At 39.2% G+C, this 23,255-nt stretch overlaps 1 protein-coding gene across 1 annotated transcript in view; it reads right to left on the bottom strand.

The window, feature by feature from the left end:
* Positions 1–319: 319 nt before the first annotated feature.
* The window catches only part of ANKRD13C (ankyrin repeat domain 13C), a 39,620-nt gene continuing 16,684 nt past the window's right edge, over positions 320–23,255 (bottom strand). Inside the window, exons 3-13 of the mRNA XM_066625773.1 lie at positions 22,831–22,935; positions 21,272–21,357; positions 19,184–19,229; positions 18,441–18,507; positions 17,693–17,837; positions 14,550–14,681; positions 14,094–14,255; positions 11,028–11,107; positions 7,091–7,189; positions 5,840–5,940; positions 320–4,474 (exon numbers count right to left, since the gene is read on the bottom strand). Of these exons, the coding sequence (XP_066481870.1) occupies positions 4,344–4,474; positions 5,840–5,940; positions 7,091–7,189; positions 11,028–11,107; positions 14,094–14,255; positions 14,550–14,681; positions 17,693–17,837; positions 18,441–18,507; positions 19,184–19,229; positions 21,272–21,357; positions 22,831–22,935 (1,154 nt within the window). The 3' untranslated portion in view covers positions 320–4,343. The remainder of the gene's footprint in view (positions 4,475–5,839; positions 5,941–7,090; positions 7,190–11,027; positions 11,108–14,093; positions 14,256–14,549; positions 14,682–17,692; positions 17,838–18,440; positions 18,508–19,183; positions 19,230–21,271; positions 21,358–22,830; positions 22,936–23,255) is intronic.

The raw sequence follows: 23,255 nt of genomic DNA, 5'->3' as shown, positions 1-23,255 counted from the left end.
TCAAGTAGGTCACTACACTTTTGCTTTGTTTGAGGAAGCAAGCTCTCTTCTTGCATATTATCAGTGCTTACAAACCAAGGGCCAGCTCTGTTGTCACCTAATTTGAATATAAGCTCATATATACTGTACAGAAATGAATGGTATTAAATTCTGTATAACTGAAAAACACATTAGACAGAAATACTTGCACACATTGGCGCATGCTGTGACATGTGGTGCCACTGAGACAGACTGTGCTGCCCAATGTACTTCAGTCAACTGCTTGCTGCTTTACAACATAAAAAGTTAAAAGTAAAAAAAAAACAAAGCAACAAAGATGCACTGAAAATTGAGGATTTTATTGAAAAACTGACCAATAAAATGTCCTTGTGAAAGTAGTACACTGTAACAGCCTTTTTGTACTTCTTTACCTTCCTCTAATATGGAGGAAGTGTCCACACATGGTAGAATATAGATTTATCTGAAAATGTCCATATGTTCAGTCTCAAAAAACAAACAGCATCTTTTGGTCTTTATTGTAAGTGGTACTACCAAAAACACTATTAGTGATGGTGAGTTTAGACATGAAAAGTAATTTACAAAAAAAACTGACATTAAGTTTCCATAATTATAAACTGTCAAAGGAAAAACTGCAGCATTATAGGTAGATTGTTAATAAAGTTTAAATAATGTAATTCTCTTTTAATGAGTCAAAATCAATATATATTTTTAAATGGACTTTTTCAATATATTATGCTTCAACTTAATTGGGTTTCCAGCACAGATATATATCCACAGTTGAACTAATTCAAATTGCTAGGTATTCATCAACTGTGATTTAAAATTTAAGGTGACTGAAACACCAGTTGCTTGGAAAGAAAACATTCCCTTAGCTATGGATTAAAGAAATGATTTGGAAGACCAGTAGAACAGAGTTTGGTTAAGGAAGAGTTCTGGGAATTCTTTTGGCAAACATTACACATTTTGTAACATTTATGGTTACAAAACCCTTTGTGATGTTTTAAGAAAACTACTTCAAGGAAGTTTCTCGTACAGCTTGAAAAAAGTCAGCTTAGACAGCTGAAATTTAAATACAGTAAAATTGTGATATCTGGCATGTGATAAAAGATCTAATAACTGGCTGAGTGAGCTCATCCGCCCCAACTTATGGGGGCAGAAATGTGTTCAGCAGCATTTGGAGAAACTCTGCAGTGAAACTAACAGCCACAGCAATGGAGATGTTCTAATATCTGGATACTCTCTAGCAACTCTTCTGCCCCAGAGATGCCAGATACTGCAATTCTACTGTATTTAGATTGCTTCTTATACTCTATGATCTGCTTCCCAAAGGTGTTATAACTTCCAGCCATGACCAAGAAACATGCAAGTGGTATTTTAGCTCTGCCACACATAACCTGGTTATGGTGAAATGGTGTTTTGAACGAACTTTTCCTTCCTAATGCACTTCCTGGCAAGGAGATCCAAAATCCTCAAAAACTAAAATATTCTCCAGTATATGGGAAGTCATTCCAACTCCTGGGTGTGCATTTAAAGGGGAAAAGTGTTTACCATTTAAGAATTCCAGGCAGGTGATTTAATAGTGACCATATAAGAAAAGAACCTTAAAAAGGAGTCACACTATGTACTCCAAAGTGCTAAACTTCTAAGTGCTAAGCCATTTTGTCCATTTAAAATCTTGTACAGCCATATCTGCTCTTTATTAACCAAGCATCATAATCCCACAGATCTTCCTGTTCCAGCCAACTGTTCTGAGTGTGGGAACACAGCTGTGTACACAAGCCTCCCTCAACTTGAATGGTTTTCTCCATTCCTTTCAGAAAGTCAGTACACAAGAACTTTTGTTTTGCATAGGTGATCAGCTCCCAAAGTTCATGAAGCAAGAGGCCCCTTAATGCAAGAGACCTGTGCATGTGCAGATATCCAACTACAAATGCAATGAGCACGCATATTTCCTGAAAATCCACTAGCGAACAAACATTCCCTTTATGTAGCTACCAGTTTTTAAATGAAATGAGATATAGTTTTTATACTGAAAGTTTACTAAAGCCAATAAGAGAGCTTGCTGGCTCCTTTTGAGGCAGAACAAACTGGCTAAGGGCTCATTTCAAGTCTTAAACATGGTGCAGCATAGCCTATACATTTCTATCAAATGCAAGTTCTTTTCCATAGACAATGTCTGGCCTGTGATATTATCAAATTGATCCATTGTTTTTAATCATTGTGAAATGAGCCCCAGTTGCTAGCTACTGGTCTGTCAATTCTTGGGCTAAGATTTCTCTTTGTAGATCTCCATGAAAGACAACTTTGGCATTTAAACAATAATTTTAGAAATATATGGATATGACCAATTGCATATTTCAACAGTTTAGTAGCCTCGTTACATCTAGCCATACTACTCATTGTTCACTCATGCTGAGAACAGCCTTTTAAAATTCCTATAGCGTATCTCAATATTGTTCTGCAAGATCAAATCTGTAGGCATAACACAGATCATCAGGCACATTCAAACCCAGTTTCCTTCTAAGAATCAACTGGTAGAGGAACCAGAGTATGAATATATATTAATTGACAAAACACCTTTGCATTTTAAAATCTATTATTTACAGGGGACAGGCTGCATCTCTCACATAATGGATACGGGAAGTGAAATGGTACTTTCAACAACATGGCAGCTACAACTATACACACAAAACCAATGCGGCTGTGTTCACACACAGAGGTGTCAGTCTTCACTGTCAACACTGCTTAAGGTTGGAGCGTTAACAAATTTACAATATTTCCAAAATTGGGACCAACATTTCTCCCCCATTTTAGGTCACGAGAATATAATTCTCAGAGCTGCCTCTTTTTACACTGTAATATAAAGCTACAGCACTTGGGAGTATTCACTTATACCTGTTCCTGACAAAGCTTATGTGGTTTATGAGTCTGGTTTTATTGCGTGCTGTGACTCATTCACCCCATTTCACATTCCAAGTTATCACTAGTGCCAAGAAGGTAACCAGCACAGTGGTTTTCTTCAAGTCTGAAAGTGACTTGAGCAGTTTCCGGAAAAAAGTAGATTGACTAGACTGCACAAAGAATATACTTTTGAAAATATTTACATTTCTGTACATTTACACATCACTGGAAGCTAAACCTCTGAATACAAATGAACATAGTACTGACATTTTTGGACACAGTCTTTCCAGTAAAGCAAAAAGGCTAGGTTATCTTCAAGTTTCATACACTGGAACCATGTGAAGATCCTCATCTGTTTTTTAAAACCAAAACAAAACTTCTTCCTGCAGTGACCCATGATGGAAAGACCCTAATTATTCTTGTACTTCTTTTTCCTTTATCAATTACAAACCTTATTTTCACTTAGGACAACAAACCTTACTGTTGTCAAAGTAATGTAATTTAATATGTTCACTATATTCCCAAGGCTGTTGGACATCAGTACAAGGTTAGTGTGTTTGATGGGCAGCTTTTATGGATCAGATAAACCCAAAAGCAACTCAATTTCTGGGCAAATAGTCTCCAAGCATGCTCGCCAACATCAAACACAGCAAAGACATTTCCAACCAGCTTGCAAAAAGAAGACAAAAAAATCTGCAGATTTAATTAAAAGTTAGTAAACAGTTTTCAGTGGAGAAATTAAGTTTGAGAAAAAATATGGATAGCACCACAATGAATTGCACTAAGGTGCTAAAGGAGGTACCTTATTCCCTGCAGAGTGAATGCTCTTAAGTTCTGAAATGTATTGCAGTAAGTAAATGCAACTGTTTAAATGTTAACATTTGGTTCATTCATCTACAGAAAATTAATTCCTTCTACTATATGCTCAACTGATGTTCAGTTTACTGAACTAATATTACATAGTTTACAAATGAAAACAAAGCTTGAAGGAAGGTTATAAGGGCATCTTCAGTAAGATGAATGCTTTAAAGGGCGAATACCAAGGTAAGACATTTTAGTTTTTTTATGCTAATGGTCCAAGAGTGCTTTTTGTTACCAAGAAACATAAAAATTTTAAAAACAAATTACAGTCCTTATAGCTGTTAGGTATTGGGGAGGGGTATCATTGAGGTGTCAGGCTACCATGCTTGCAGGACTGGATGTATAAAAATGCAGATGATGCATCAGGAGACCTGCTGTCATTTAGACTCTAGATGGATGCTCACTATACGATACAACTGATTACTGAGATTCACTGTGTGTTCCCTTTCTGAACATTGAAGCAAGTTTTATCCCTTCCAACGTCACCCACTTTCAGATACACATCTGTGGGCTGTTTGCATCCACTCTCTCTCAATGTGGCATGCTGGTATTCTTTATTGACTGATAACTTTCCAGTTAAGTTAAAGGTCAGGAAAGCGGCTAGGGTCCTCCTTGTAGTCATCAGGAATTGTGAAGATCGATTCATCAAACTCATCATAGCGAAACTCCTGAAAAGTCACAGTGGCTGTGATGGTTGGAAACACAGGGATGTCTAGGAAGAGCAGAGCAAGGGATGAAATTAGATGAACTAATGACAGACAGAAGATATCCAGATCTGTTGAATCCTGTCATCTGTATGCTCTGTGATGCCTCATTATATGCATAGAATTTACACTAGTTGTGCAAGAGCAATGACGCCTGCAATTGTGCGTGTACTACAAGGAAATGGCTCTTAGCTGGGGATGGGGGGGAGGGAGAAGACTGCAGCTAGTGGGGTCTTTCAGCCATGACAAAGGAAGAGTCCCGATATTATACCTGAAATGCACAAATTATTGAACAATCACAGAAATCATTAAACTAGAGCAATGGTTCTCACCCTTTTTAGCCCAGGACCCACTTCTGAGAATGACAATCTGTCTGGGGCCCACTGGAAGTGATGCCAGCAACCTGAAAGTGATGTCATAGCCAGAAATGACATCATCAAACAGGAAGTGACATCACTGATGTCAGAGCTGGAAGTGATGTCATCAAACAGGAAGCTCTTGCCTAGAAACTCAAACCGTAAATGACAAGAGACAGCATTCCAGCTCAGAAGCTTCTTCTAATTCTCCCTGCCCTCCCTACCATTGCTATCAAGCAAAAAATAAAACATCTGGAACAAAGTGAATGTACCACTTCCTATGTTTAAATACAGCACTCAGCACAGTTCTGCTGAAGACAGGTGATACATTTTTTCATAGAGCTGAAAGTGGCTTGCAAAAGGAGGTGAGTACTCATTGCACCTTTATCTGTGATAAATAGGTATTGCATTGTTTGAAATGCCTGTTCATACAAAAATCAATGGGACCAAAAAAGCATGATGTACAAAAAGGAAACAATGGCTCTCTTACGAACTACTGTCCCTCTCCAGCTTTAAATAATTTTATATACCCATGCTTCTGTTGGTGTTTGCTAGCTTTCGAGCAGCCCTAAGAAAACAAATGCTTTAAAAGTATGCTAAGGGTAATCTTAGGCTGGGAATTTAGTGATTTATATTCCTGTGTGTGTGTAGTTACTTTACTCATACATTTGGAGAAGGAGGAGTTCAAGGTGGGAAAGGAGAAATATCCATTAACTAAGGTCAGAGACAGAACAATTCATAGAGCATACACTTTCTATTCTTGTATATTTTCTACTCAGTACAATATGAAATGGCAAGCCAATATTCCCCACTATTTAAAAATTTTTTACTACCCTGCACTTGCCCCCACCCCTCCCAATAACAGAGCACTCAAGATCTGGCTATATTCCTCATAAAGCCTGAGTGGCAGCCTGTTGCATTGCCCACTTCAAAAATTACAACTTTTGAATAATATTCTCAGTTTCTTGGTTGAGTAAGCAACCACGGTAACTGATGAAATGTGAACCGACAGCTCACCTAACTTGACAGGAAAGCCCGGTGGAAGCTTCATCTGCACAAATTCCCGTAGTTTGTTAAAGTGCTTGAAGGGTGCAATTACTTCTAAAACATTCAATAACCTGAAAAAGTAGAAATGATTATTTCATTTTAGTAGTTTTAAGATCTAACCTGCGCTCCCAGTATACTATGATAAAATGAAGGTTGTTGCAAACAGTGCACAAGACTCAAGCAGCTGAACCAAGCTATGCTGCAGGAAAGATAGTTGCCCTTTGATTAACACAAATTAACCTTTTAGCAAAGATTGTTCACCCATGTAAAAGCCAAACAGTCCTATACAAATTCTAGTCAAGTGCTGTTCAAGGTCTGGCACAAAGGGTTCATTTTCTCATTTAATTTTGTCTGCAGACCACCTTGTGAACTGTGAAGTCCATGTCCCAGGATGCACCTGGGTGCATGCATGGTGCATGCATATAAATGCATAGGCATCTGGCCTAGATGCCTTTAAAGGGGGATTGGACAGAAGCCCCAGATTTATGGAGAGAAAAGTCCACCACAGGTTACAAGCCATGATGGGTATATGCAAGCTCTCAGTTTTAGGCTACCCCAGAATGCTAGATGCAAGGGAATAGCAACAGGATACAGGTGTCTTGTGTCCTCCTGGAGACATATGCTGGGCCACTGTGAAATACAGGAAGCTGGACTAAATAGACCTTTAGCCTGACCCAGTATTTATTGAAAAATCAGTATATAAGTATTCTTAATACTAATAATTTACACCCACACACACCCCTCTTTATCAGTGGGTTCACCTTACCATGGATACTGAACCCCCAGATGGCCCTCTTGGAGACCTCCTTGTTCTGGTCGCGTCTGGGAAGTTTTCTGAACCTTGGAGCGGCTTCTCCAAGGCTCAGAATGCCACCCAGAGCATTTTTAACATGGTTTCTGGTTTTTGATAAAACTGGAAGTCACATTAAAATGGCTCTGGGTGGCATTCTGATCCTCAGAGAGACTGCATGCAGCCTTTCTGAGGCTCCGATGGGCTCCAGACATGACCAAAGCAAGGCTCTAGTCTGGTTTGGAGCCTAGGTGAGCCAAAAACCACAGATTTGATTATCTGCAGTTTTCAGTATCCACGGACGGGGGTCTGGGAACGGATCCCCCGCAGATTCAAAGACACCACCTTTACATGCCCTTCCCTAATATTAATCTATCTACATATGCCCAAAGCCCTTCCACAAGCTTTTGAAACAGACAGTTTAGACTTACGATTCAATTCCTAGTGGAAATTCTTGGCTCATGGCTATGGTGGCTTTAAATGTTTTCTTGCTTTCTTTGCAGACCAGTTCCCTACCCAAATGAGGTGCTCTGGTTAAAAGAGAAGCAAAATGAAAAGTTCCAATAAGATTTACAAACAGTAAGATTTCAGAATGCATTTCCACTGGGTAGAATAGGCTGATAGCAGATGTTTAATAAAGTCTGGAAACCTTCATACAACAGCAACCAAAATGGACCCCAAAATGGGCAAACAGCCCAGTAATGTAAAAATGAGAAGTACAGAGATACACCTGTCATTTGGCCATACCAGATCTCACACTATTAAAAACATAGTGTGTTTGTTAAATATCAGCTCTCACACTGATCCAGTGGGGCTGTTCTTATGTTCTTATACTATTAAGAATTAATGCAAAGGCAATATAGAGCTACTTAGATAAGCTCAAGAACTTGCATACACAGGGAAAATTTATTTATTTATTTGAACAGCAGACCCAAGTGCGTTTCAAGACACCATTTGCCACTGTGGCATACAGGACTTATGTTTGAAAAACAGAAATTGAAAGCCCCTTGGATGTAAGTGCTTGTTCCACAGTTCTTTGGATCATGGCCACTGGATTAAGAGCCCAATCCTGTGGTCTGTGCCGCGCCTCCACGGCGTGGACCACAGTCGCAAACGTGTCATAAGGCACATTTGCGGGGCTTACTGCCAGGTTCCACCAGAGCTGGCTCAGCTCCAGCCGGCGCTGAGCCAGTGTGCAGTGGGCGCCCACGTTCCGTGGCTTGGTGGTGTCTGTGACCACTGGGCTGCGGAATGGGAAATGGGGGCATGTCCGGGGGCATGGGGGAGAGGCGGATCCAAGCTCCACAGGATCCAGGGCGCTTGGGCAGGGCTGCGCGCCCTACAGGAGCAGCTTCACTTTAGCAGTGACCAAACAGTCTCCGCTAAAGTGAGTAGTCCCATTGCAGGACTGCTTCTCTTACACGGGGGAAGTGGACGAACATCCCCTTCTCCTGAGGAGCCTCATGTGATAGTGCGGGAGGCTCTGGATCTGGTGGATCTTGTGGAGCCGCCGCGTCCCACAGCTCCGGGCAACTCAGGATTGGGCTGCCCAGCAACTGCAAGTTGGACGTAACGCAGAAGCCATGTTTACAAAAAAGAAATATATGTAACCAAGCTTGTCTCTACTCCAAACAAAAACTATCCTGGAAAAAAAAATGAAGCCTGCTACATACTTTTTCTTGACTGTAATCATATTCAGCAGTTTATAAAGTGTTCTGTAATATTTACATTTAAATATATGCCTTTTAAATAATGATAGGAAGACCACCACGATAAGGTATAATTTATAAAATATGGATGTACCAAGGTCATGAGAAAAATATCAAGGACCATTCAAAAATATCTAAGTCACCAGAATGAACATTTCTCTCGAATATATCCAGTCTGTACTGAACTGGATTGCTTAAGCCTCTCACCTGCTATCTAAAACCACTACCTTTGATTTTGTTAAGCATGGTGAACCTAACATATAACATTCCTCTTCACACACACCCCGCTCCTCATATGTAGTAATCAAATGGTTTTTGAAACAACTACATTTCAAAAACTCTTTGCTATGTGGTGTTGACAGAGCTGCTGCTAGATAAACTCTAGTTCAAAGGCTGGGTGGGAATTCAATGGTATTAGTATGGCTGCAGCTCATCACACTGCACCTCTTCCACGTAAGAAGTACAAAAACCAAGAACACACCCCAAAGTAGACTTCAATGAGAAAGTTAAGAATTTGCTTAATTTTGTCTTATTGCAAGTACAGGACTTAAAACAGCTGGACTGGCCCACAGAATTAAAAACTGATGAAATTTCAAACAGTTTCAAAATTCAAAAGGATTAGTAACTAGTACTAATCAGTAGTACCAGAGATGGAAAGAATGGATTCACACATCCACCTTCATCTTTGTACTCAATTCTGAGCTGTACCAAATAGCTTTCTAAGATTACCCAAGGATATTGTCTTACACAAGAAATCTGGCTATTGTGGCTAGTTTGGGACATAAAATTTCAAAATGCATGCACGCCACTAAGAGCCTAAGGTACTAGCTATTAGTTTACTTCATATTAACAGCAATATTCCCATTGTAACAACTGCTTGGATGCAGTGGTGTAGCTAATGATCATGTAGACTGGTGCTGAGCTCAAAATTATGAGCCCAGAAGTGATGTCACAACCAGAAATGACATCATGCACGGGTTTTTTAAAAAGTGAAAATTGGGAGAGAACCCGCCTCCTGCCCCCAGCAGCTTACCACCCACATGCTCTGCCACCTCTCCTCAGTCAGTAGCATAACTAAAGCATCTCCTACCTGGGGTCAAAGAAGATTTTGTAGTTCCCCCCCCCCCTCCACAACAAAATCAAATTTAATTAAGTAAATAGTAAGAAGTGTGACTCTTATTGATTAGAGACACTGTGCTGGGGTGAAGTAGGTTATTCTCCCCTTACTAAATAAAAAGGAAGCATCACTTGAAGAAGTGCCTCTTTACCCAGTTAGTAGGGGTAACCGTATTATGATACATGCAAATGAGAGCTGACTCATTAACACCTTAGTGGTTCCATGCTGTATCATAAAAGCTATCTGGCTCTCAGAACAATCAGTCTCATAGGTCAGTTCTGAGTTAAGAAAATCCACTTTTTATTCCACACTCACCCCAGCAGTGTCTTTTCTAGTGGCTGCCTGCTGGTGTTCTTTTGCATCTTTTTAGATTGTGAGCCCTTTTGGGACAGGGAGCCATTAGTTATTTGATTTTTTTCTCTGTAAACCGCTTTGTGAACTTTTTGTTGAAAAGCAGTATACAAATAAATAATAATAATAATAATAATAATAATAATAATAATAATAATAATAATAATAATAATAAGGCCGTTGTTTTTTTCAATTTCTGGTTAATTGGCCATAACTTTTGATAGAATAGATATTCCATGTGGTTCATTTCATTGCATTCTGCATTAAATTACCTTTCCAATGATATATAACACAATGGTATTATTTGTACATACCAAGGTTTTCACAATTTTGGCCTCTAGTGCAGCAATTGTCAACCATTGTGCCGTGGCACACTGGTGTGCCATGGATGGTCCACAGGTGTGCCGTGGGAGTTTGGGAAGGATCATTTATTAGTAGGGCAGTTGGGGGATTTGAGCCCCCTACCAGCAGCAAGGTGTGCCTTGTCAATGGTAAAAAAAACCAATAGTGTGCCTTGAAAATTTTAACGCCTTGTCAGTGTGCCATGAGATGAAAAAGATTGAAAACACAGGCCTACAAAATTGAGGGTCAGAAAAGTTTTTCCCAAACTTTATGGTGGTTTGATAAGAATTTGGGGTGTCGATTCCAGAAATGGCATCTGTTTTTCCCTATCACGCCTAGTTTTGGAAATATAGTATAGCCTCATTAGTGAATGGCTCAAGCAGCTTCCTCATGAGGAAGCCTACACCATGGCTTCCTCATGAGGAAGCTGCTTGAGCCATTCACTAATGAGGCTATACTATATCTCCAAAACTAGACGTGATAGGGCAAAACAGATGCCGCTTTTGGAACTGGCACCCCAAACATACCCGAGAATTGATGTAACATTTAAGGAAGCAAAATGTGTGTTGGCCTGTGAAATTGCCGCTCTAGTGCCAAGCTCAGCTTGCTCCCCCCCCCTTGCAAGCTTGTTGCCTGGTGCAGTTGCTACCCCCTGCACCCTGTTAGCTACACCACTGCTTGGATGCTATTCTAAACAAAGTTGCACAGTGAAAAGTATACTATATAAAACCAAATAAATTGCAGAAACAACTTTTTCAAAAGAAAAATGTAAGATTTTTTATCTGTCAAACTCTAGGAGAATGCTTTTGTTTGACTAAAACTGTCACCATATATATATTGACTACTCACTTTCCATTTTCAGCAGATATGTACTCCTCCCATGTAATTGTGTTGGGTGGAGGTGGAGTTAGAGACTGCCTTCTGACAGGCTGTTAAAGAAAGAGTAATTCTTTGTAAAATCCAATATCTCAAAATACTTTATTGCTTAGAAAGTTAACACCATCTATGTGTATCTCACCCTTCCTCCAAAGAGGTCAAAGGACCTCCTTCAGAGGTCCTCCTTCTGAAGAAAGGTGACTGAGGTGCCAATCCTATCCAATTTTTCAGTGCCGGTGCAGCTGTGCCAATGTGGCATGCACTGTATCTTGTGGTGGGGCAGCAGTCACAGAGGCCTCCTTAAGGTACGGGAACATTTGTTCCCTTACCTTGGGGCCGAATTACGGCTGCACCAGTGTTGGAAAATTGGATAGGATTCAGAATTTGAATATTGCAAGGTCTTGCAGTAGCTCTTGGCTTCATTTACAAGGCTTGCAACAGACCATTTAGACATCTTGCTTTAAGCAGAAATGTACACAGGAGAAACAGATGGATCTGGTATCAGAACATCTCAAAGGCCAAGATGATCTTAAAACATGGAGCTAGTACATATAATCAGTACACATTTCCTGTTATACAGGCTGGCAATTTACAGCCTGCATGATAATGTGAAGATCATGGGGCAACTTACAGGTTCTTAGTAACGCAACTCTCAAATCTCTCTCCAAACTTAAATTTCTAGATTGTAGATAAATGAATACAGAATGGCATAAAATGCAGTTTTGACACAACACTGACAGTTCCATTTTCAAATCTAGCAAGATTTTAAAAATATATTTATGACCATTTATGTGAAGGATGATTCTTGAAATATCCGGCTGAAGTTCTATTTGCACTGTTGAGACATCAGCCTTAAACATGTGTCCCCTCATGCTCAATCTACAACACGTATATCTATGCATCCAATTCCTGTGATCTATCCACCATTTATATTTAAGTATAAAGCAAAAATGTATACATTAAGAGTCTAAATATTGAACATGCTATAAAATTGGACATTTAGAATTGATCAAGCATTGGCACTTTAAGATCAGAACATTCTTGATTATAAAACTCTTATACACCCAGTCATAGGGAACAAGTGCTCAATTGTTAGAAAACACAGGATTGCAGTCAGAAGTGGTAGAAGCTCAACCATATTCCTCTACTCCCAACAAGGGACTCTGCACTGGAAAGGAAAGGGCCCACCCTTAAATTGCTGTCTGGAAACTAAGTTAGGCAAAGCAACACAAATTTGCAGTCGTCAGATCCAAAACAAGCAACTGTAGGTATTTTCCTGGGTGGCCTGATGCCCAAGCAGAGAAATTGGCTTCAGTATCAACAATGTTGGCTAACGTTTAGTCCATTGCAGTGTGTCTGAGACTTTAACAACCTAATTTATAAGTCTGGTTAGGACAGCTAAGTGTACATTAGTTCAATGCGAGACAAAACAAAGTATCCCAAATTTTAACCATCTTTACAATTACTGAATTGTACAAGCAGTGCTTCAATGTGACAGAATTGTAAAATGCCAATGAATTGTGACAGAATATTAAGAAGGCTAACAGAACTGTGCATGAACAAAACAAAAACTCTTAAATCTACAGTTAAGTTATTCAGGGAACACCACGTCAACTTTTAAAGGAAACCAGAAGAAAGCCCACAGTAAAAATAAATCCTTTTCAAAGTTGCAGCTTGTTGGCAAAACAGAATAGGTTTCTGTCCCTGAAACTATTCAGAGAAAAAGGAACTGGAAAGTTGGCATACCGCAAAACATCTAGAGAAAAGGAGGTGGGCATTAAGGAGAAGTCTATTAAGAGCTGAGGTATACTCACTCTTAGTGACCTAGACCAGTGTTTCTCAAACTGTGGGACCCATTAGGTGGGCTGCAAGTCAATTTCAGGTGGGTCCCCATTCATTTCAATATTTTATTTTTAATATATTACACTTGATGCTACCATGGTATGTGATTACATTTGGGGAAATGTTACAGATCTGTACTTTTAACAAGCTACTATGCATATGCTTTTAACGATGGTAAACGGGACTTACTCCTGGGTAAGTGAGGGTAGGATTGGAGGCTAGGATTGTTAAAAATTTTCCTGCTTGATGATGTCACTTCCAGTCATGACATCACATCCTGTGGGTCTTGATAGATTCTCATTCTAAAGAGTGGGTCCCGGTGCTAAAAGTTTGAAAACCACTGACCTAGACAGAAGTCTCCAAACTTTTCAGTATTATGGCCACATCGTATATTTTACACATTTTCACTGGCCAAAAAAAAATCAGTTTTATGAATATGTTTTACTTACATCTTTTTTGTAATCACCATGATATAATTCAGAACAAAAGCAAAATATGACGGTTACAAAGAAAAAATGCCATGCTTAAATCAAGAAACGATACATAATGAGGAAAAATGTCAAACATCAGGAAATGCTCAGACAAAAAAAAAGTTACTGCAGGTCAGACAAAATCTTGTTGGCAGGCCAGATGTCAGCCCTGGGCCGTAGTTTGGAGATCCCTAACACAGGAAAAGAAAAATTATACCACTACATGGGAAGAGCCTGGAATTTTACAATTAATGGAAGTGATGTGAAATCCCTACGGGGGTTTAGAACAGCCTGCCTATGTAAACCGCCTTGGATTAAAGTCAGAGGAGAAATCTGACGACCAAAGAAAGGCGGTATATAAATACCTGTATAAATAAATGTGAAATATATTTCAAATATCCCCAAGACATCAAGCATTATCCTGAACATTTAGATGTCAATTGAGGCCCAATCCAAGGGTTGCATTTTAGGATTAACACACTCTAGGGGCCCAAAACCCTTCCTCTGGAAAGTTTGTGGGAGACTACAATTGAAAACCAGGCAGTTTTAGAAGCATCGAAGCGGAGAGTTCACAAAAAAACTACCACAACCCCTCATGAAGACATACAAGCCTGTGTGTGCACTAAGAGCTCTTTTGATACCATCAGCCTTTAATTTTAAAATCTTTAAAATCAAAAATTGCAACGGTGTGTTTAAATATCCAATTTAACAAAAGTTTAATTTATACCTCAAAGTTTTGTTCCATTAAGTTTCCACCTTTACTCAAGCTTTCCATTATAGCCTTGTTTCGAAGAATATCTTCTTCACTGAGGTGCTCTCTTCTTTTCCTTGATTCTAACACAAGCCCATTAACCAAATAGAAGTCTGCCAAAAAGTTTCCTACTCTTTCCTGCAAGAAAAAACACACACACACAAATTTGACAAGTAAGCCAGAGGATCATCTAGCCTCATCACCTCTCGTCTACCCACTCACTGTCTATATTCTCTTTCAATCTCTCTTTTTTCTAACCTCACTGGGTCAGCCTCTCTTCATTAACTCCAAATTTTCCCATTGTCTCTCTTCCTAATCAAGGACTAGGGCAGGAGGCATGACATTTGGGTCTGCTCCACATTTCATCTGCTTGCCTTATTGCCATCTTTTAGGCACAACAGCATGAAGAGTTTAGAATGAACACAGGCTTACAGTTTTATCTTCCCGGAAGAGCCATCCTGTTTGGGCACGTGTGAAGGTAATTGATTTGGTTGATAATGTTGCTGAATAAATATCACTGCTCATCAAAATGTCAACTTCCTCTTCTGTTTCCATCTCAGATTCCTAAGAAAAAATGTGCATGTTCATATATTTGAGAATACTTAACTCAGGCATGTTATTCACTATCTTACCAATATTTGCTCAAATAGTTAGGTTAAATAATCAACCTATTTATTTACTTACTATATTTCTATCCCAACTTTCTCTCTGAAAGGACCCAATTACTAAGAGGTGGGTCTTACTACTCGTACATCTTATTTCCTACCGATTAAAACTGCATCTCTGCAGAGCTGGGCCAGATAGTAAACTATACTGCATTCTGATGTCAGCTTCTTTCTTAAGTTTATACAGCTAATAGGACTTCTGAAAACCTCCAGTGCAAAATTCTTGACTTGCAGCCTTCTGCCTTCCAAGCATATTAAGAATTACTACAAATTAAGATAAAAATAGTATCACTGCTATAGACACAATAAATAAAAGGCTTTTTAGAGGGCATATAGTCTCTATTGCAAAAGATAATGGTATATGTGCAACTGTTTGTAGCAGAACTGCCCAATGAGGTATCCTCTAAAACAGCAGTCTCCGAACTACAGCCCAAAGTGTCACAGCATAATAATCCCAGGCACGGCAGTGGCGAAGCCTTACTGTTCTGTGCTGCAGTATCCATTCTTTACACGCAATCTTTGCAGTGAGTCATGCTGGGCAGCTGCTTCCACTGCACATCACCCCAGAAGGCTCTGTGCTCTGATATCTGGGTGGAATCGACTGCCCAGTGTAACTCATTTGCAAAGATAGGGTGAAAACAACAGAGGCTGCAGTGTGGAACAGTAAGGCTTCACCAACGCTATGCCTGGGATTCTCATGTTGGGGCACAAGATCTGGCCCGTAGGCCAGAGTTTGAAGGCCCCCGCTCCAGAGCACCACTACAGTGAACATGGCAATAGACTATAGTTCAATCCTATGCATGTTTATTTGGTAAAAAGTATACTGTATTCAGAAGGCCCCCCAAGTAAAAGATCAGCGTTTAGTCTCTTAAAACTGTCACTTTTCAAAATAAATTATTTTAAGAGTTAACATCAGTCCTAGCTCTGGGCAGAACCTAGACTTGATCATACCTAGAACTAAGCTCTACCCCCACTCAGCCCAGCCCACACTGCAGCACCTTTTCCAACAGTCTCCACTAAAATTGATGATGCTGAAGATGCAGCTGTGGCATTCTAGGTTCTATGAGTTTTGTCTATGTACTACCGGACAGTGCTCTAGAAACAAAATCACTACTGCACTTAGGACTGAGCTCTTTTTCCCAAACAGGTGTCATATTTACTTACTATAACTTAACAGGTTGAGTCTCATTATTGGAGGGTTCAGTTCATGGATGGCAAAAATCACACTACAGCAAATCAATTTAAAAAACAAAGTTTCTTTGCTCAGGTGATTTAAAAACAGCCTTGCTGACCTTTGTGATGTTAAGATAGTCATTAAGACAACAATCCAACAAAGTCTCTCTCAAGGTGCTAAGAAAGGCTTCACTCCCACCCCTCCCTTCACCAATGCAAAGCATCTTTCTTTCACTTGCTCAGAGGGAAGGGAGGGGTCTTGGGCTAAAGCTGAAGAGAGAATGATTGATAGATTGTCAGCCTGCTGTCTTCTCTCTCTCTCATTGTTAAAGGATTGTTTTCCTTTAATTTAAAGGAGGCTTCTCATTGCATTGGGAGAGAAAAATCTATGGATAATTAGGTTAAACCTGTAATGGCTTGCATGACTCTCTCTCTCTACAACAGTAAGAAAAATGGTTTTTTTAAAACTATGATTTTAAAGGGATGCATTTTTCCCCTTCTCCAGGGATCAGCACATCCCTTCTCATTTGCAGTGGCCGTTAGTGTTGAGTCAAATCCGTGTATTAAAAAATCTGTGTATAACAAAGCTGGACCTGTATTGTTTCATGCCTTTTGGTCTGTTTCCTCCCCAAACAATGTATATACTTGCGTATATACTCTCATGGGTCTCATGGGTATATACTTGTATCTCTCTCATGGGTAAGTCAATGGCAAGTTTTAAGCCAAAAATCATAAAATTTGCTACAATCTGTGGATAAATTGACAGTAAAACTTAGGAGTGCGTGGAATTTTTGAAAACAACTTACCAGTAAGTGTTGTGAGAGAGCAACAGAAAGCCAAAAAGAAAAAAAAACAAAGCCATTTTACCTTCTTCTCCAAAAAGGAAGGGAGATGAAGGTGCTTATGGGAGTAGTAGCCTTTTTGACGAATACAGTACTATACTTCCATAGCAGCAGCTCTCAAAAAGACAACAATTCCCATAAGTGCCTTCATCTCTCTTCCTGTTTGGAGAAGAAGGTATGATGGCTCTGTTTGCTTTCTGTTGCTGCCTCAGATCACACGGATAAGTAGGATGACTCCATTTTTTCTCATCCCCCTGCATCCTGCTTCTCAGCCCACCTGCCTCCCACTAAGCAGCTGCTCTTAGAAACTTTATTTATTGTATTGACCATGTGTAAGTGGACCCTTCTTTTCAGGTCATTTTTAAAGCATAATTTTTTTGACATACGCAAGCATATACGGTAATTCTTAGATTGGTCCTCAAGGCACTCCTATCAGTATGTGGTAAAATATTCTGTAGGCCGCTCTGAGCCCATGGGAAAAAGCAAAATATAAATCACAACAATAAACTTTGGGTGCCAGGCAGGGAGAGAAAGCAGGATAGAAAACTTGTAAATAAATAAATGAAACAAACAATACTGCTTTCTACATGACTCCCAAACAAGATAGTCCAGGATTGCAACTCTTACAGTGCAATTCTATTCATGTTTACTTAGAATTAATTCCCATTGAGTTCAATGGGACATACTTACAGGTAAACAAGCACAGGATGACAGCCATATTCCCTCAAAGTGTCACTAGTGCAACATTGCAAAAATTTCGTTGAAAGTTTTTTGACACTCGGTATCAGATTTACTTTGTGGTATAAAACAAAGTTATGCATAAAATGCAAAATGTATTTTGCATTCTGTTTATAGTTGGTATTCTGGAATGTTTAACCATAACACTGAGACTTACCTCATGATGTATTCGCTGGTAAACTTTTTGTTCATTGTCTAAAACTACAAATGATTCAGAGGGTGCAGCTTCACCGTTGAAAATGAAGCTCAAGTCCCCTCGTTGGCACTTCATGTCAGTAAAGTCTATGAGTGTTGTGTCAAGCCTGTGGAAATATTTCAACAGTTGAGTTGACACAGAAAGATAAACACACATTTCATCTATCAGTCTAGGAGTTAGCCACTGATAAGGGAAAGTCACTGTACAGCAGCTTACAGCCTGCCACTACTGAAAGAATAGCAGTGGGAAGTCCTGTTTAGGAAAGGGGAGAGAAGAAAAGCAAACTTGATCAGACTAAAATGGAGGAGAGATATGCAGAAGATTGATCCAAATACTCTTCCTCCTTCATTGTGGCTTCTCCATGTTTCTACTCTGAAGAGGTGGACAGGAGATGAATTCCCTTCAACAAAAATCTGCTTAAAACAGCTAAATCTTCATTTGAGAAAGTCATCATGGCTTTGCTATTTCTCGTTAAAATGAAAAACCAATCACCTAATAGGCAGTCATGTCAAAATTCAGATACCCATGTAGAAGTACCTACAAACCCTCTCAGGAACTAAGCTAAGCACTATGGAAATGTAGTACTTTCATATCTGCAACTCTAAAGATTATTAAAAGGGAATATTAATTCTAATGAAGCCAGAATTAAATTAAATGTTTCAGCATATTCATCTTAGTGTAGTTCTAAAAAGATGAAGATTATTCTTACCTGATATTAATACCTTGTTTATATATTTTACAAGCATCGGAAGGCAGAATTCGGGAAAGTAAAGGCACTGTTTTTGAAAATAAATGACAGTTACATTCATGTCATTCAGTATGTCCATCCACATGAAGAGTCCTCCACATTACTTCTCTGAAAGCATATGTACACACCAATAGGATGTGGGAAGTTATCAAATTTGTTTCAGAGCAGCACATTTCAGCCTAATTTTGTACTTGAGCAAACAGTAAGACACATGTTCCATAAAATTATGAAAAGTTATTACAGTACACGTAATATTTAATCTTTAAGGGTTCTTACAGATTAGGAAAGGAATTAATGTCCCACTATTACTGGAAACAGACTAAAATGTAAATGACTTAATGAATGTAAGAACTTATACAAGACTTTTAGAGAACATTTTATATGCACAACACTATTTGGATTTTCTACAGAAAACTAACTTTACCAAGTGTAGTGGTCCTGGTGTTAGACCTAGAAAATCTAGGTTCAAATCCATGAAGCTTTTTGAGTGACCCTGGGCCAACTCTCAGCATCACAGAGTTGTTGCAAGGACAAAAGGAGGGAAGGAACTACATATACCACCCTGAGCACCTTGGAGGAAGGGTGGCATAAAAAATGTAGAAAATAATTAAAGCTTGTAAAAGCAAGAACATCCCAAGTAGCAGGTCACTTTTAGAAAAAAACTATTAGCTTACTTAGGTTCTATTTATTTTTTTTAATCTTACCCCAACTTTGAAAATCCCAGTGAAGTTCAAGATAGAAGTCACCTAGCTGGAGAGAAAGAAAATATGTTAATGTTAACTCACATTTTTAAAAAAATACAAAATACAATTGTGTGCACACCCATTTGATCTCAACCATGCTATGTGTGTAGACAGGTATACAGTGGAACCCCACATTATGATGGTGATCATTTCCAAATACCCCATCACATATCAAATCATAATGTGAACCCTATAACATTAAAACTGGAAGTAACTTTTTTTCTCTATAACAGTCATTCTGAGGCCCACAGAGGCCACAGGTGGGCATGCGTGGCCTCTGCAGGGCTCAGAATACTCTCCACAGGCAAGGGAAGCAAGGAGATGCGCAGGGGAGCCACAGTTCTGATTAACTGGGATCCCATATATAACACAGTTCCCATTAACTGGGATCCGCATATATGGGGGATTAAAGAGGTAACAGTATTATTAAAAAAACAGTATGAAAGAGACAGGTAACAGCATATGGTCTACAGGTCATAACCAGCCACTACCTTTCCCTCAGTCCACGCTACTGCTGCATGGTGATTCACTAATGGGCTAGTCATCTAAGGGAGATGGTCTGAGCAGTAAAATTTTTGCCAAGTAATCAAGCTCCAATTATCACTTCAATTTATCTCTGGGTCAATAAGAGGGCAGAGCCTTTCAACTGAAAAGTTTTGGTTCTTGCTAAAGCTAAAGGTCATTTGGTTTTGGTTTTGGTCCTTGCTAAAGGTCATTTGTTTCTATAGTAACTTTCCTGGGAAATTCCAACCAAAGTTAACCTTTTATTCTCCTGCAACCTGGTTCCTTTTTGCAAATGCATGCATGCATTTGGCAGAGGTCTCTTTTTCAACACCAGGATGGGATCCTCCTTCCATCTGAAACAAAGTCACAGGCTACAAATCAGTGCACCATTATTTAAGAATAACTCTTAAATAATGGAAAGCAGTGGGTCTACTTCTGAGTAAAAAGGTTACAAATATATGCAGCTGCATCTCTCTGCTGTGAATTGAATTGCACGCTCTCAGTTATGTGTTATGGGTTATATGTTATATGTAGAGCTTCTGGCTTAACATACCAGACACCTTAAAGGTGGATTTGATTTATGGATCTCCTACAGTGGTTCCTAAGCCTTTTCACTTGCATATCCCTTGGCAGCCTATTTCCACAAATTGTACCCTTCACATTAGCAAAATGTTTATAATTAATAATACAAGCCCTCATCTCCTCTATATGAAAGCCCAGACTTCATGTATTTATCACAGTTTTGCACCAGAAGTGTGCTGAGAAATTCTAAGTGATTGATCACTTTCCATATTATGTTTCAGTTTTTACTGTGCTGGTTTTCAATCACTGGTTCATACATGAATTGATGACCAAAAACTAGCTATTGGTGGGGCTTTCACAGCCAACTAGCTACCTCCCTTCCTGCCTTGCTGGTCCTTGCAAGGCATTCTGGAGCACAACCTAACTTTTTCTGCCATTATTCCATTCTTTTTCAAGTACCCCTAAGAGTCCTGTTGAGTGCCCCTGGGAGTACATGAATACCAGGTTGGGAACCACTGTTTTACTGGTATGTACTTTACAGTGCACTTACTCTAATAGTGTTTACAAAAAGGTGGTGAAGACCAGAATTTAAAAAAGAATAAAAATGTATCTTATGATCCTTTACTATGTTTTTAATAAATTAGAGACTACAGTTCTTAGGTAACAATTACTGGTAGGTTATTTTTCAGGATCTGGCCTTGGGCAAAATCGGTCAAAACGATACTCAGATGCCCCCCTAAGTTTAACCCCCAACTTATCCGAGGGTCATAGAAAATTCCATGATTTTTAGCTCAAAACCTGCCCTTGACTTATCTGTGGGATCAACTTATAGGCGAGTGCCTGTGGTAGTTCCCGAGCTGCTGCTCTAGTGAGCTATAACTCAAACAGCAGCTTCCAAAACTGAGAAACCCATTTGAGCAATTTGCCAATTTATTTCAAACAAATGCAACCACTTCTAAATTTTTTGAAAATTAATGATTCCATATCCTCAAACGATGGATGACAAAACTCATACAAGCTTACCTCTTTCAGGGCTTTTAATAATCGAGGTCGCTTTTCTTCAACACTTTCCCTAGACTGTTGTTTCAGTTTTCTTAGGAGTGCTGTAACTAAATCAATATACTGTGAGCCAAATATCAGGTAGTAATATTTAGTATTCACTGCAGTTCAAAGAATCCATTTAAGATATCTAGATTCAGAATTCTGAATTTGAACTATCCTTTTCAGGAAAGTTCAAAAATTCCGGTTCAGGCACGGCCTTCTTGGCGGAGCCATAATGTCAATACACCAAAGGGCCTTAGATCACCTTAAAGACAATTTACTTCAGCATAAGCTTTTGTAGACTAGTGTTCACTTCATCAGAGGTACAGGGTTAATTTTCATCACAAATCCCTCAGTATTTAAGCACTGGAGATCTGCATTAGCACTCTACTGGTCACTGGGTTTAACAAGCAATGAACACTTACTGATCTACCATCCAGAGAACAGCTATATTTTATTCAAAGCATATACAAATTAAACATCTAAATCATTTGTCCTGAGTATTACGCATAAGTTATAAAACATCATAGACACTAACAGTCTTCAAACATGTTATAATAAGCAAAGCAATGTTCCTCTATAATTTTATACTACAAATAAACGTCAGATGCAAACCAACAAAATTATATTTGTCAGTCATGAAAGACAGCATGTTTTTTCATTTAAAAGATACAAGCACAACTCCGGCAATGGGATAAAGCTAGTCTGTACAGTTTTATTTTCACACCTAAAGTGTAGAACTTCCTGTCTAAATTCTCTCTATGCCTCAAGAACTCTAATGTTGAGAAGAATAGCATAATTATTCTATTTTGACTTCATGAAGATCAGAACCAATGACACTGTGGCACATGGTCAATCAACTAATTCTTACCTAATAAGAACAAAACATTACATTTTGCTCTTGATTTAGCAATACTAAATGTTGGTGCCAAAGCAACACTTAACATGTGGAAGGGGAAAAAGACCATTTGCACCTGTAAGTTAACCACATTAAAGTAATAGTTGACTTTACATCTAAACCAGTGTTTCTCAACAGTTGTCCACTACTGTATCACTTTTTCTGGTCCACCTATTGGAAGTACCACCAGAAGTAACTGGCAATGATGTCACTGCCAGTTACTTCCAGATTAGGAGGCCAGGCACAACACAACATATGCCAGTAAGTGGCTGAGGGTGGATGGGAGGGCTTTTTTGAGTGTGTGAAAAGCACACCCTAAAACTCTGCCTTCCAAGCAGAGCCTCTTACTACTGTTTGTTATGTTATGTGGCTGGTCTTGCTGGCAGGTGGCAGAGGTCTGGGGGGTCCGGCAGGTACCACCAGACACCACCTCAGTACCACTGGTGGTACAAATACCCCTGGTTGAGAAACACTGACCCCAACGCAAGCTTACACTGCTCAATCTATAGCAAGACCTAATGTAAGCATCACACTTTAAGAATGACCTCATCTTAGTATACTCATGATCAAGGTCTGCCATACACAGTTAATATCAATGGCTAAATGGCTTTTCTGTCAAGCCAAGAGAGTGACAGTTTCTTACTCATTTGTCTATCTCCATAGCTGATGGCTTCTGCAAGAGGACTCCATCCCTGAGCATTTTTGACTTTCACAGGAGCATTGTGGGCCAAGAGCAAGTGGGCACATTCTGTAACATGAAAGGGAGACAGAAATTTTGCATCAACTTCCAAATTGCTCTTCTACAAAAAGTCTCTTAGAAATTGACAGGACAGATACTGAAGGAAATATATTTTTCTAATGTATCCAGAGTTGAGCCATACGATCATCAAGCAGTCAGAGTCTGTACAGTACTCAGAAAACTATGCAGTATTTTGTTTTAAAGGCTACAACAAAATTTGTTTGGATTTCACAGCACAAGATCTTCAGAGCTGCTGTATAGTATAAAGAAATCAAAACCTGAAATACGATTCCATATTTAATAACCCAATCCACAGAAATTCAAGGCAA

This window comes from Tiliqua scincoides, chromosome 4 (genome assembly GCF_035046505.1).
Source record: "Tiliqua scincoides isolate rTilSci1 chromosome 4, rTilSci1.hap2, whole genome shotgun sequence".
Classification (NCBI taxonomy): domain Eukaryota; kingdom Metazoa; phylum Chordata; class Lepidosauria; order Squamata; family Scincidae; genus Tiliqua; species Tiliqua scincoides.
This window is presented reverse-complemented; position numbering and strand designations above follow the sequence as displayed.